The sequence below is a fragment of the Pogona vitticeps genome, chromosome 1 (genome assembly GCF_051106095.1).
Source record: "Pogona vitticeps strain Pit_001003342236 chromosome 1, PviZW2.1, whole genome shotgun sequence".
In the NCBI taxonomy this organism is placed as follows: Eukaryota; Metazoa; Chordata; class Lepidosauria; order Squamata; family Agamidae; genus Pogona; species Pogona vitticeps.
In genome coordinates this window covers 37,582,844-37,597,320 of record NC_135783.1, presented here as the reverse complement: position 1 = coordinate 37,597,320, position 14,477 = coordinate 37,582,844, and the positions used below count along the sequence as shown (strand labels likewise).

The 14,477-nt window shown below is 38.8% G+C and overlaps 1 protein-coding gene across 1 annotated transcript; it reads right to left on the bottom strand.

Moving 5' to 3' along the window:
• Nucleotides 1-324: 324 nt before the first annotated feature.
• LOC110075398 (left-right determination factor 2) lies at nucleotides 325-7,026 on the bottom strand. The gene is made up of 4 exons (XM_020786638.3): nucleotides 5,208-7,026; nucleotides 4,271-4,514; nucleotides 1,938-2,177; nucleotides 325-804 (listed from the first exon to the last, which is right to left on the bottom strand). Exons 1-4 carry the CDS (start codon nucleotides 5,473-5,475, stop codon nucleotides 468-470), a joined length of 1,089 nt encoding a protein of 362 aa, XP_020642297.3. The 5' UTR covers nucleotides 5,476-7,026; the 3' UTR covers nucleotides 325-467.
• Between the last annotated feature and the right edge of the window lie 7,451 nt (nucleotides 7,027-14,477).

Here is a 14,477-nt window from a genome sequence, read left to right as displayed (position 1 = left end):
GACATGCCCCCCCATCTTTACAAAAATGAATCAACTGATCACACAAGAAAAAGTCTGTTCAAATTGTTCTAGCTTGAGAAAAGTAGAAGACCACAAAGACAGAGGAAAAGGACTGCATTGGGAGCAAAAAGGGCTGAATCAATTTGAATTAGCCTTTGTGTTATGTGACCAGTAAATAATAATTTGAATTAATCCATTTTATAGTGGAGCAAATCTTGCAATATTTGACCATGTAGTTACAGCCTAAATTCCTTTGCTGAAAGAGGAAGAGAACTATGCTCTGAATTTAACCAGAAGACTAGAAACCAAATTCATGAAGAAACAGTCAATCTACCATCAGGGTCTGGACCACTGCATATCTTGGCAGTGTTTACACAGGTTATTTCAGTAGGAAAAAACTGCCCTGGAGCTGACCATTTCTTGCACTTCAGCCCTGTTAGTACTAAAGGATCTCTGCATATACCTAGCTAGACAACGGCTATATTGTCCATGATGCAGCCACATTTTTCTACAATCATGTTAGGGAATTCTGCCACCTCAATTTCTGTGTAGTTTCCCTTCTTGACAAGGTACATCATGGGAAGTGGGGAACTTTCCACCACAGCACAGGTTCTCTCTCCATAGCCAAAATGGCGCAAGTTCTTGGGCTGCCGGCAGCTGCGCACACAGTGGTAGGCTTGATAGCCAGCCGGCTCTATAATCCAATACTGAGTCCAGGTCAGCTCTCGGAAATTGATATAATGTTCTTGCCGGCAGCAAGTGGTTTTGTCTGTTGAGGTTCCTTCTTTACAGTCTCCAGGTCCTCTGTGAAAAAGCAGAAGCAATAGCTTTATATTCCTGATGTGGAAATAGGAAGGGTAATATTTAAAGGAACTGGGCTACAGACAACGGGAAGGTTACTAATGTTTACAGAGGTCTAAACATGTTCATTCTTAAATGTGCTAAGCACCTATATGGCCTTCCTTGTCATAAGTCTTTCCACATGCCTTGTTTTATAAGAACAAGTCAAGAATCACCTAGCAAATTCTATGCTAAGCAAGAACTTCTAGCCAGTCCATCAATGAGGTAAAGCCAGGTAAATACACAGTACAATCTATCTAATAAAACTTGTGACATTATTTTTTAAAAAAATCATACAAAGGGTTAGATCTGATTTATTTTCTGCTGATAAGAGCATTCATGAGTGAAATTCCAATCAAAATGCTCCTGTTGCAGAAAGAACAGGCAAGATTCACTGATTTCACCCTCCCCCTTCTATACCACCCCCCCTCCAGCACCACCTGCCCAGAGTTAGGATCTGTCAACCCTTTGGAGCAAATTTGTGGAGAGGCAACTGATGAGTATCACTGTCCCCTTTATTCTACCAGTGGGGTTTGTCTGCCAGATCAGAAGGCCACCACAGATGGAAGGAGTCCTCTCATGCACAAAAGTCTGCCTCTCTCTGTTTCTTTGTTCATGGTAATGTGTACATTCATTTGCTACTCGTGCTTTTCAAATCAACATCATGGGAAGAAATTGGCTCAAAGCCTGGATTTCTTGCACAAAACTATAATGCATATTTAACAGTAACCTTTGCATCTTAATAGCAACACGAAACAGATCATTTTCTCAAGATAAACTAAAACATTAAATAATATGCAAACCAATTCTTTACACATTTTATTGGAAGTAAATGAGCAGAAATTTCTTCCTATGCAAACAAACTTGACACAGTACATAGTGGGACCTAGTTTCACATAAACATGAAGAGAATCATTATGTATAGCTATAATTCTGAGTACTGTATCCTTGTTTGACATCAGTAGACTTCGCTTTCAAGTTAACATGGTTTTGGGCTTGGCTTAACAATTATTTAATGGTTTGCCAAAATGTTCTTCTGTATGAAAGGACAGAAAAGAAAACACAACTTCACGAGCTAGTTAAAGTTCAGCACTCACCCATATTCTTCCAGGTTCAGGGTATAAAGCACCAACTCAGGTTTGCCCAGTGCTTTATCAGAGGGATCTTGAGAAGTGAAGCGGACAACTTTGGCCATTTCAGAGGCATAGTTTCCTATTCTTTCTCCTTCAATCCAGATCTCCAGAAGCATTGGCCCAGCCTTCTTTGCTTTAAGCCAAAAATGCACAGCTTGGGTGACATCAAAATTCCTCCAGCCAGATTCCATAATTGGAATTAATCTAAACAATAAAACACATTAACAATGGAGATATAGCCTAGAGCTTTTGAGCTGACAAATTTATACAATAATCTAATAATAACACAATTTATATTCCAGCTTCTTCTTTCCAAAATAGCTTGATGTTGAAACAAAATACAGTAGCTTTTGAAATTGAGAGAGAATGAAATCATTCTTTTCATATATAGGCAAAAGAGATGTGCTCCCAGCTATGAAAAGGTATAGGCAGACTGAAATGATGGAGCTTCCCCATAATAAACAGAAAGGGGCCACAGAATCCATTTCTGAGTTTACTGCAGGAGAGCTCATTAATTTAAATATACTGTACACCAATACCAATTATCTTTCACTTGTATTGTGCCACTCAAACAACCGTGTTTGATATCAGCATTCAAAAAAAAAACCCCAGTTCTGATCATAATTTAAACTCACAGTAAGTAATTATTCATAATTTTAATAGAAACAGGAAACTCCAGATTAATAAACGTTGTTCTGTTTGGGTTGTTTTTTTTTACTAGTGACCTAAGATCCACCAACTAGAGCCCAGTGCACAAGACAAAAATTTGGAGTTAAAATGTTTCAAGCCTAGGAATCTGTTCTGAGATTCAGAGCTAAATTTAGCTCAAAGTCCTTCTACCTGCTAATCCAAAATTGTTTCAATGGAAAATCCAAATTTTCTTTTTCTCTTTTTCCCAGCAGTATATTTGGGGGCAAATATCTAGGTGTTGTCAGTTTTTTTCATGCTCCTATTAAACATTCCAGAGTCATATACAAAGACATGTAGAATTTTAGAGGGGACACCCCAGTCCAATCCCCAACACCCATGCCAATCCCAAGACAGCACAGTGCAGCTAGTTAGTCCAATATAGTCCCCACATACGAGACAAAGAAGTAGGGGATGGGTGGAATGCAGAAAGCAATACTTTGACACAGCACAGATTTTCTATAATTACTAACAGTTTTCTGTGGCTTGTCAGAAAAAAATCTCTGCTTCCTCCCCATCTGCCCAGAAACTAGAACAAAACAAATTCTCTGTAGAATTCTGCAATATGACTACAAATACTTGAATAAGAAAGGCAGTGGGAGGAGAGAGGAAGAGAGAGAGAATAAAGAGGGACATGAATAGCACAAATGTATTGTATTTACAATCCACATAGACTTCAGTGGGATGTAATCCCAACTAAATCTGGATGGGATTTAAGCAATCAACTGCTATTGCTAAAATGTTGCATTTCCTGATATTTCCTTGATTGCAGATACTAAATATTTAAAGGAGATCTGGGTATTTCAGAGATTGATACAAGGAAGAATTATATGAGTTGGCCATTACTGTATATACTAAATTGGCAACAATGAGGTGGGCAGAGCTGGCAGATCTAGTGTTTAAGGAGGGCTAGCAGGGACTGTCCAACTTCCAGCTCATGTTTCAGACTTATTATGTGAACCCTTAGGAGAAATTGCATAGTGATTATGAAACAATAAAAATGCAAAAAATTATAACTAGGGCTACTCCAAGACACTTTGATGTTGAGCACCAAATAATGCCTCTTGCCCACCCACATCAAAATCTAAAGCCAACCAAGACATTTTTTCCACATAGGGCACCAGTTCCCACAAGCATCGCCCCCTCTCCCTGGCAGTTAGAATGTGGTTAAAAATGACCACAAATGAAATCACTAACAATTTGCGTTCATGTCCCCTGAAAGCTACTGCCTGAGCCAGCCACCTCACTCTCTGCCTAATGGCAGGGCCAGTCCTAGCTACATCAAACCTTTACAGTTTGATATATGAACCTTTACAGTTCATAGTTTATCCTCCATTTCAACTGAGTATATCTGAGAGGCATATTTTAAATGTTGTTGGAGCTGTTGCAGAGCCTGGAAACAGTACTCTTCTTTTTTGCACTACAACATCCGGATTCACATTATGGTCAGTGGCAAAGCTGGCTAGAGGACGCTTGAGATGCAGCCTTTTAAAAAGTAGTATTTCCAAGCTTTGAGACTATTGTTCTGTTCCCCTGAAACCTCATCTTTGTATTGAATTCCTTTAAAGTGCACCTTTCCTGAGCCATCAGGCCATGCCCTTTGTTCATACCTGGAATCAATCAAAGAAGTCCGGTTGGTACCATTGTCTCCAAGCTCTACCCAGTAGACGCTCACCCGGGCATTTGTGACTGGCCTCTGAGATTGCCTGCTAGGCAGATGTTTCATTTCCAGGGGCTTCTTGAAAAGTTTCAGCTCAGCCATTGTCACTTCACTGTTTTCTGGAATCCTGCCCTCCATATCAAACATCAGACTCTGACGGGTTGTGTCTGAATACAGGACATCTCCTAAAATATCTGTATGCATTTGGAGGGACAACAGGAAATATTTAGGTTCATCAGGGTTTCCCCCTCCCACTTTAAAAAACATTTTGGCCATGAAGTCTGGGGCTAATAGGAGGTGAAATAAAATACAACTGAGCTAGCTTGGAAAGTAATTCCCACAGAACTCAGTGGGACTCACTCATGAGTAGCCAAGGATAATCTTGATTTATCAGAATATAGTCCAACACAATCTTAATTTAAGTATCCCAAGCAAGTTTTGAACTTAGAAGAAAGTTACTTCTGAGAAAATACATTTAGGACTGCAAAAAGCAGTGCAAACTAAACCTGTGATAAGAAAAATTCATTTCTAACCAATTAATTGCATGCACATGACCTTCTGGTTTAAGACAGACAAACAGACAGACAGACAGACAGATCATCTCCTCTGAGGGGCAGACCTAGTATTTTTTTTTTTGCTCCAGGATTATCGATTATTGGTGCTTTTGATTATGATTATTAAACAGCCTTGTTCCATAAACATTTGCCAGCACATTTGGAATATCATATTAGGATGCAGGTTTTGTTTTTTGTCAGAGCTCCTGGACGTTCTGGTTTTGCAGTACAACTCCCACAATGCCTGGAAGCAGCTGAAGTCCTAAAAAGAAACTTGTTCAAGCTTTGCTTATGGTTACATCCCATGCATGCAAAAATAAATGTGAAATTTACCTGCATCACCAGGAATTCCTCTTAGGATCCCAGCTAGACTAGGCAATGCTCTTCGCTTCACTCGGTGACGCTTCAGCATGGACATGTATTTATTCCTGATATTCTCTGGAATGACCAGATTCTCCAAGTCTCTCCTTTGAAGGGAAGGGGCTTCAGGAAGCCCTAGTTTTTCAAGCATCCTCTGTTTGAGTCCTTTCTCAATAAATCCATCAGTAGGGCTAACTGTGAGGAAGACACAGGTTACCACCCAGCTAAGACTCACAGGCATCCTTTACCTAGCAGTCAGTTGTCAAAACAATTCTCTCTCCTCAGCACCAGCCTTTCTGGGCAGAGAACAGAGAGCTCTGTGAGGCTGTAAACTTTCTGAATGGGAAGAGAGAACTAATAGGATGGCTTTATATAGCAGGTCCGATGCCACTGGCATAAGAAATTCCACAAGCAGAAGTGAGGCAGAAGGCTTGGAAGTGTCACATCCCTTTGATATAATCGAGTTAGAGCAACACCTCCTAAGGCTGCGAACATAATGCAGGAATATTTAGAAGATTATGCACTCATTAAAATACTCAGTAGTTCTAATATTGCAAATCAGTTTCATTAGTTACATTTTTCTCTCTACAAAATTCCCATAGTGGAAAACACGTACACATAGTAATCTGACATGTATTCAAGCAGTTAATATATACGGGTTATGTAGTCAGGGGATGATTTAACAACTACTAAATCTTGTCAAATAATATTGATTGTTCTCTATAATTAGATTCTGGTTCATCCTTTAGTAAATCTGGCACTAAAGTCGTGTATTGCTAGCAGAGAAAATCTTGATCTAAAAGCCACTTAACAGGCTTTTGCGAATCACTGCCCTTTAAATATTGCTGGACTGCAAATCCCATCATGCCTCACCACTGGATATGCTGGCTGGAGATGATCATAACTGTATTTCAAATACATCTGGAAAGCCACAAATTGATGTATACATACACTGCTAGTGTATGTATAAATCAATAACATGCTGAACACTATGTAACTCACATAGACATTCCAGAGATTTTATGTTAAAAACAGAGGCTATAACAACAATTTCAATCTCCTGTCAACAGATGCAGTAAAATAACGCTTGCCAGAAGCATCTTTCTAATCCCACATACTTCCTTTTACCAAGATTGTGAATTATGTCAGGTATATTTTTCATTAACTATATCAGTAGTGGTTTATTTTGCGGAACCAGGGAAATTTTCTTTCACATTTAGAAGTCTAAAATGATATGTACAGAACATTTTTTGAAATAGCATTCACCTTTTAAAAAATTATGCCCCCCTACAACTTTGAACAGAGCATGTAAGGTATATTTAAGTTACATTACGCACACCCTTTTGTTGTCTGAAATAAAATTTGCGGTTTTCCCAGGAAAACATAAAAGTGTGTAAAATCACATTACTATACCAGCCAATTAGCACAGAATATGGCTTTGAGGAGAAACAAAACTGACGTTAATACTGTATACCTCTTTTCCTTGGTGTTACTGGCTGAAATTCAGCAGTAAATTGCAACTATAGTAGATCCATCTTCTTATTAATTTTCTTCTGTGAATCTCTATTATGCTCTTTCTTTCTGACTGGCTTTAAAAAAAATAAAAATGCTTAAAATTAGTTCTCCTTTTGGTAATGGAGTAGTAGAGCCAAATTTCACAGGGACAAATCCCCAGGATTTTGTAAGCTGCAGGGACTATTACATCATCAGCCACGGTCTCCTCAAACTTCCCTGTTTTCTCTGAGTTTAGCTGCAATCCTCACAACATGTAGCAGAGGAATGGATTTTCCCAAGCCCAGTATCTTTGGGTAAGTTATTCCTGCTCCAGTGCAAAGTATTTGAAGATGGTTTGGTATTGAATGAGCAATTAAAAGTCACTAAAGTTACAAAAGACCAGCTACTCATTTGTTTATACAGACAGATCCAGGTGTTTGCATCTTCTGGACCTTCCTTTTGGAATATGATGATGACATGATGAGAGCCTGCTCTTTCCCGTTGCAGCACTGTATGTTGGAATTGCCCCAGCCCCCTGATCATTTCTCACTCTTTCCCGTTCTTCAGAGATGATCACTAGAGCTGAAATTATGCTTGGTAAATTATGCTGTTTAAGGCTAATGGTGATGTCATTAAGTGCAGCATTTTTCCCAATAAAAAACTTTTTTGCTCACCCCTCAAAAAGTCTCAAGGCTCATGAAATCCCTTTGGTCATTGGGAAGCTTTTCAGGGCCATGGGAGAAATATTCAATTACCAAAACACTCCACCAGTAAACTCATTGTGGCAGCAGCAATTTTCAGGATTATCCTCCTGTTTCACAGCCCCCAAAGAATTCCCAATGATGAAAGGAATTCCATGGGAACCCTGGGAAGGATTGGTAAAGTTTTATTTTGGAAAATTATTGAGGCTGATGATGTTGTCAGACTTACACTGCATAACCTATGGAATAGGTTTGCAGCCATAGATTTCCCATAGATGTATAGGAAGTTGTTACAACAGCAGCACTCTGTGCTGCTATGCCAGTATGGTTCCTCACAGTTAGAGACAGCCTGGGCACAGTGTCCATCTTATAGTAACCTCCATATGAAAACTACTGTATTGCAATGTGGCATATGGGGCAGCCTTTGAACAGTTGTATTGTTATGTGTAGTCAAGCTGCTTTTGACTTATGGCGACCCTATGCATGAGTGTCCAATCCTCAGTAACCCTGCTCTGCTCTTGTAAACTCAAGTGTGTGGTTCCTTTAGGAAGTCAATCCATCTTGTATTTGGTCTTCCTCTTTTCCTACTGCCTTCAACTTTTCCTAGTATTATTGTCTTTCACAGATAATCATGCTTTCTCATGATGCTCCCAAAGTAGGACAGCCCCAGTTTCATTGGTTTTGCCTCCAGAGACAGTTCAGGCTTGATTTGATCTCAAACTCACTTGTTCAACTTTCTGCCAGTCCAGGGTATCTGCAGAGCTTTCCTCCAAAACTTTATTTCAAATGAATCATTTTTTTCCTGTCATCTTTTTTTTTTTGCTGTCCAGGAGAACATTGCAGTACTATGTCTAAAATGCAACTGCTTGACATAACTAGCCATTGTTGTATTTTGTGTCTTCTGTGTTACAATTTTTGTTCACTGATTTTACCATTTTAATTTTTTTTAATTATTAGCTTCTTTTTCAAGCAAATCTTGTGCTAAAGGATGGGCTATAATATTTTTAGATATATAAGTGATCTAAGCCATTATATTCCAACTAAAACCCTAGTTATGATAAAACTACAATTCTTAGGATTCTTCTTGTTCATTTGTCAATCTTTGTATTAGCAGAGAAAAAACAATTTTTCAGTTTGCAAACTTTTTTCTTTGTAAAATTTGATCATGATGGGTTATGTTATGGCATAGTGCAAATAAGCCTAGGACTATAAACTCTCCCCTCTCCCACACATCCAAAGTCAATTCATTATATCCTATTTTGTGCAAACTATAGCAGACCTGTCAAATTGAAATTTATACTGCCCTTTCAAACTAGAATTACAAAAGGACAGAGCTTGTAAAATTACTTTTCTGGACAAGTACCAGAGTCCCCAGTCAGGGTGGCAAATGGCTAGGCTGGCTCGAAAATTCTGTAAGATGTTATGATACAAAAAGGGGAATATTTCCAATTTTTGCAAATCATGTTCATCACTACCTACTCAGATTGTGCAATTTAACATTATAGACAGAAGATAAAACTCTGAAAAGGGTCTCTCTCATGTTCTATCTTACCTGATACAGAAGTTTCCCTTTCCTTCCTTTTTGTGCTACTTTTTTTTGTTTATCCGCCTTTCTCCCCTGCAGTTTAGACCAAGAATTAAAAATCAGATGTACTTGAAAAGAGAATTGTCATAATATCAACACCCAATTAAATAAGTTATGATGTTAAAAGCAAGCACCAAAATAAAATAATGCTAGAGCTCTTTAAAAGTGAAAAAGAAAAGACACTTATCAGAATAAAAAAAATTTCTTGGCACCTGTCAGTTGCCAAAAGCCTGTCTTTGCTTGCCTGCAATGGGATAAAAGAAGAAAAGAAAGGAAAATTTTGGATAATAAATCAGTTTTTAAAAAACTAACTCTCCATATCCAGGTTTAGAAGAGGTAGTCATGTTAGTTTGTGCAAGCATATTAGGTAAAATCCAAAGAAACCAAACCAAAATTATTTGGATATTTCATGATATCCCTATATACAGTCTGACTGAAACAGTCCAGACTTTACCAAGGTTGCAATTCTATATATACAATTAGGAGTAAGAACCACTAAACAGTGCAACTTCTAAATAAAAGAGTAAAGGTAAAGGTTCCCCTTGACATTTAGTCTAGTCGTGTCTGACTCTAGGGCACGGTGATCATCCCTGTTTCCAAGCCATAGAGCCAGCGTTTGTCCGAAGACAGTTTCCGTGGTCACATGGCCAGCACAACTAGACACGGAACGCCAATACCTTCCTACCTATTTATCTACTTGCATTTACAATGCTTTCAACTGCTAGGTTGGCAGGAGCTGAGACAGGTGACAGGAGCTCACTCTGTTGTGTGGATTCGATCTTATGACTGCTGGTCTTCTGACCCTGCAGCACAGAGGCTTCTGCGGTTTAACCCATAGCACTACCACGTCCCAAATAAAAGGGTAAAGTATTGCATTTTCAGTCTCTTATCACATTTTGTGTAATAGGCAGAATGGCTGTTGCTTGGAGTAGAATTTATGTAGATCATAAATATAATAAACATAACCAATGTAAATCTAAACATAGAAATCTGATTTAAAATGCTGTGAATCTTTTTGGTTTTGTAAAGGTGTCTGCGTCATTTTGCTATTGACTTTCTTCATTCTTTCATCATTCTGGGTGCTTCAGATGACACTGCGTTATATTGAATTTGTAATCCTTTAATTTTTTCATTGTTTCTTACATCTTTTTTTTTTTTTTTTTTTTTTTTTTTTTTTTTGCTTTACTGCAGATAATCTGTTAAGGATTAAAAGATGCATCTTCTAATTGCCCATATGAGGAGTTTTCTGTCTGGAGACTACCAGAAGTTGGATGTGGCTAAACAGGTGAATCTGGAGCAATCTAGTTCTTACCATCAGTGCCATTTATTTCATCTCACACTTGAGCGATCCTTCTATGCACATAGGCAACATTTCTTCCCTCATGAAAAGGATACAGACAGCACCTCAGATTTCTCCTATTTTCCCCCCCTTTGATTATTGATGCCCCCACTCCCACCCCTTTCTCCACTTTTTGTCATGGTTGTCATTCTGTAAGCCATGAATAATTCCTTTTTGTCTTTAATTTAATAAGTGGTACAGCACTACAGCAATTTATTTACAGTATTTATTTGCTTGCTTCCTTCCTTTTTTGTTTATACCCCATCTTTCTCCTTAAAAAGGCCCAAGGCAGCTAGCATAGATACAGTACTCCTGTAGCAGGCCACTCTCAAGCCTTTACCCATCCAGGCCTCTAAGAGTGCTCACTACCTTTCACCAAAACTGCTGCCACCAACCTATCCTTAAAATCAAAAGGACAAGTGTTTCTTTCAAACAAATAAAAATGTTTATTGATTACATAAAAATAAAAAGGGTGAATCACTGTTATAAAATCAAGTTGTCAATCACTATTTATAAGACACTAGCTCACACAGACTTTTTCCCTCACTGACAGGCTCTTTCTCACTCTCTCTATCAATCTCTCTAATCACTCATCTCTCAAACTGATCTCTCCTCTCACACATCACACACCTTATATAACCCAGCTCCTCCCACTTCTGCACTACCCTCTGTCCTCTCATTGGCTGAGGTTCCCCTGCCCAGCTGTGACGGACAGGTGAGAGCAGAGCTGTATGCCACAACTCCTTTATATCTGAAATAGTTATGTGTTACTTAGGAGAATATTTTAAAAATTGTGGAAAGAGGAAAATAGATAAGGGGTTTCTCCACCGTCTTTTCTACTGTCACAACCCACTGCATGCATCACTGGATTGTCACCAAAGACAGTGCCACTCACAGGGCTATATGGGAGCAGATTGAGCAATCTCACAGAATGTAGAATGGGATAATCAGGAGCATTCCCAATTGCAGCAAATAGACTTCAGCTCTAGTGCTGTGCCAGAAAGGAGAGGAACATGTTGTAAAAGAGGCAAGATGGATCACAATTACTTAAAACACATGTGGGGTTGTCAGGAAATAGGGCAATCCAAACCACGCACACATACCCCGGAAAAAACAATAATGAGCTCTATGCTCATCTGGTCACCCCCTTTCTCTCACATCTAAACCAAAGTCACATTTAACTTTGGTTTGTATGGTGTTTTTTTTTTGGTTCCTGTTGCAGAACAACTCATATGCACTTTACAGTTCTGCCTCAAGAACAGTGAAATCATTAATTTTTTTTAAAAAAAAATCTTAATACTGCATTTGGCCTGATAAAGTTGGTGCAGACTTTCAAATATGGGGTGTGGTGGAATTCCACCTCTATTTCGAGGCTGAACTCTGAAATAGGATGCATATGATTGGGGGGAAAAACATTGATCTCTCCTCAAACACAAATAGTTTCCATTTCTTTGGACCTAGATGGGCTGTCACCTGTAGGACAGTCTTGGTCTGGGCTGCAAATTAAAGCCTAAAAGAAAACTCACTTCTATTTCCAATATATAGCTATTATCTAGAAAGAGAACAGAAAGAAGGGAAGATTAAGGGAACAAAATCAGAAGCTGGCCTTACTGAAACAACAACACTAAATTATTATATTGGCTTAAAATATTGGTTTAAGGAAATATTGGCATTTCTCCAAACCATGGTCTCAGGGGTCGGTGTCACATATTAACAATTGAATCAACTCAGAAGTACAGTTCAAGATTGTGACTGATTATTTGTAATAGCTCTTAGGGTGGGAATTCAATTCCCCTGAAAAGAGCCAGACCACATGGCCTTAGGCAATCTACACACTCCAGGGTATTCCTACAAGAAGGAATTGGTACACCACTCCTGAGCACTCTGAATCTAGAAAACCCTGGAAAGGGACTCCTAAATCAGAATCAACTTGAGGACATGCAATTATTAATTATTATGAACTTAAAGGTCCCTTCATACATTATGCAGGTATTGCAACCATTACATGTTACTGCTTTCTGCATTGTGTGATTTGGGAATCCAGATCCATGTGCAAGGAGTTTCTGCCATAGCTCCCGCCAATCTAGCAGTTCGAAAGCATGTAAAAATGCAAGTAGATAAATAGGTACCACCTCGGTGGGAAGGTAACAGCGTTCCGTGTTTAGTCACGCTGGCCACGTGACCACAGAAACAGTCTTCGGACAAATGCTGGCTTTGTGGCTTGGAAATGGGGATGAGCACCACACCCTAGACTCGGACATGACTGGACTAAATGTCAAGGGGAACCTTTACATTTTACCTTATAATTACTATTTGCTATTCATGCTAAAACAGATTTGCAAGGCTGCTTCTTTAAAATCACATTGACAGTATTTGTATATACAGGACCCCACATTTGATAAATTCTTGTGTAACATTCATTCCCTTCTGGAGAAAAGCATATGCTATAGCAACCACAGATCAGAACTTTTTGACTCAGGAGCACAAATGAAGTTCTTAATGACCTATTCATTTCGCTTCAAGAACATGAGTTAAACTCTTTTTGGAACTGAAGATAAGTGAAATGTTTCTGGTAGTGCACTTGCAGAGATTAGTACCTGGTTTCCTTCATATCTTGTGTCCACTCCTGGAGAGTTGAAACTCCTCAATGCAAAATGTGTATTGCAGATTTATGAGCTCCGCAGGTAATATGAAATGATTAGAGAAAGAGACAGCTGAAGCTCAGTTTGGAAGGAAAAAATGTGGATTGAAGTCTTTTTCACACAATGGTGATTATCTTTTCCAATTGCAGGATTTACTATTCACTTTTTGTCATGCAAACAAGAAAAGGCATGCATTTTATGGAAGCTCTTTCTGGATGATGTGTATTGGAATCTACATGGTGGATTTAAAATGTCAGACAAGGGATTTAAGGTGTCTGCAAAGAATGAAATATGGGAGGTCTCAATTTCAGTCTAAGACTAGATGTAAAGTTTATGATGGCCGTGTCAGTAAATGTAAGACTATTATTTTAGTGTATAGACATACAACTGGGATTATCTGCTTTGCTGGAGGGGGTGCATTTGCATAACAACAGCATGTTTCTTCATCAGTCAGTCCTGTGTGTTGATAGGGAAGTGTGATTGACTTAAACTTAATCATAAAGATTTTGCTAGATAAGCATGAACACCTAGATATATTTGCAATAGGGGGTAGGCAGAATATCTGTAAACAATGGTTGGTGCCTCAATGTATTTCCCTTAAGTTTTTCTTGGTTTTTCATATGTCTTAATCATAGAATCATAGAATAACTGAAAAGTGAAGTTGGAAGGGGCCTACAAGGCCATCAAGTCCAACCCCCTGCTCAGTGCAGGAATACAATCAAAGCATATCTGCCAGGTGATTATCCAAGTTTTTCTTGACTGCCTCCAGTGTTGGAGCACTCACCAACTCCTGAGGTAATTGTTTTCACTGTTGTACTGCTCTAACAATTAGGAAGTTTTTTCCTGATATTCAACAAAAATTTGGCTTCCTTTAACTTGGGTCCATTGTTGTGTGTCCTGCACTCTGGGATGATTGAGAACAGATCTTGCCCCTCTTCTGTATGACAGCCTTTCATCATGGCGCAGTGGTTAAAATGCTGTACTGCAGCTAAAACTGTGCTCACGACCTGGGGTTCAAATCCCAGGTAGCCGGCTCAAGGTTGACTCTGCCTTCCATCCTTCCGAGGTCGGTAAAATGAGTACCCAGCTTGCTGGGGGGGGCAATGTGTAGCCTGTATAATTAAAATTGTAAACCGCCCCGAGAGTGCTTGTAGCGCTATGGGGCGGTATATAAGTCCAATAAATAAATAAATAAATAAATAAATAAATAAATAAATAAATAAATAAATAAATAAATAAATAAATAAATAAATGTTTTTAAAGTGCTATTATATCACCCCTCAGCCTTCTTTTCTCAAGGCTAAACATGCCCAATTCTTTCATCCTTTCCTCGTAAGGCTTGTTTTCCAGCCCTCTGATCATCCTTGTCAACCTCCTCTGAACTTGTTCCAATTTGTTAGCATTCCTCTTGAAGTCTGGTGTTCAGAACTGGACACAATACTCAAGGTGAGGCCTAACCAGTGTTGAATAGAGGGGAACTAG

What these genes read in the sequence shown, in the direction of transcription:
- LOC110075398 (XM_020786638.3), bottom strand. Translation starts at nt 5,475, where the DNA reads ATGCCTGTGAGTCTTAGCTGGGTGGTAACCTGTGTCTTCCTCACAGTT. An exon ending in AGGAATTCCTGGTGATGCAG is followed by an intron (nt 4,515 to 5,207) that starts GTAAATTTCACA and finishes AAATGCATACAG; the next exon opens with ATATTTTAGGAGATGTCCTG. An exon ending in CTGAACCTGGAAGAATATGG is followed by an intron (nt 805 to 1,937) that starts GTGAGTGCTGAA and finishes GCTTTTTCACAG; the next exon opens with AGGACCTGGAGACTGTAAAG.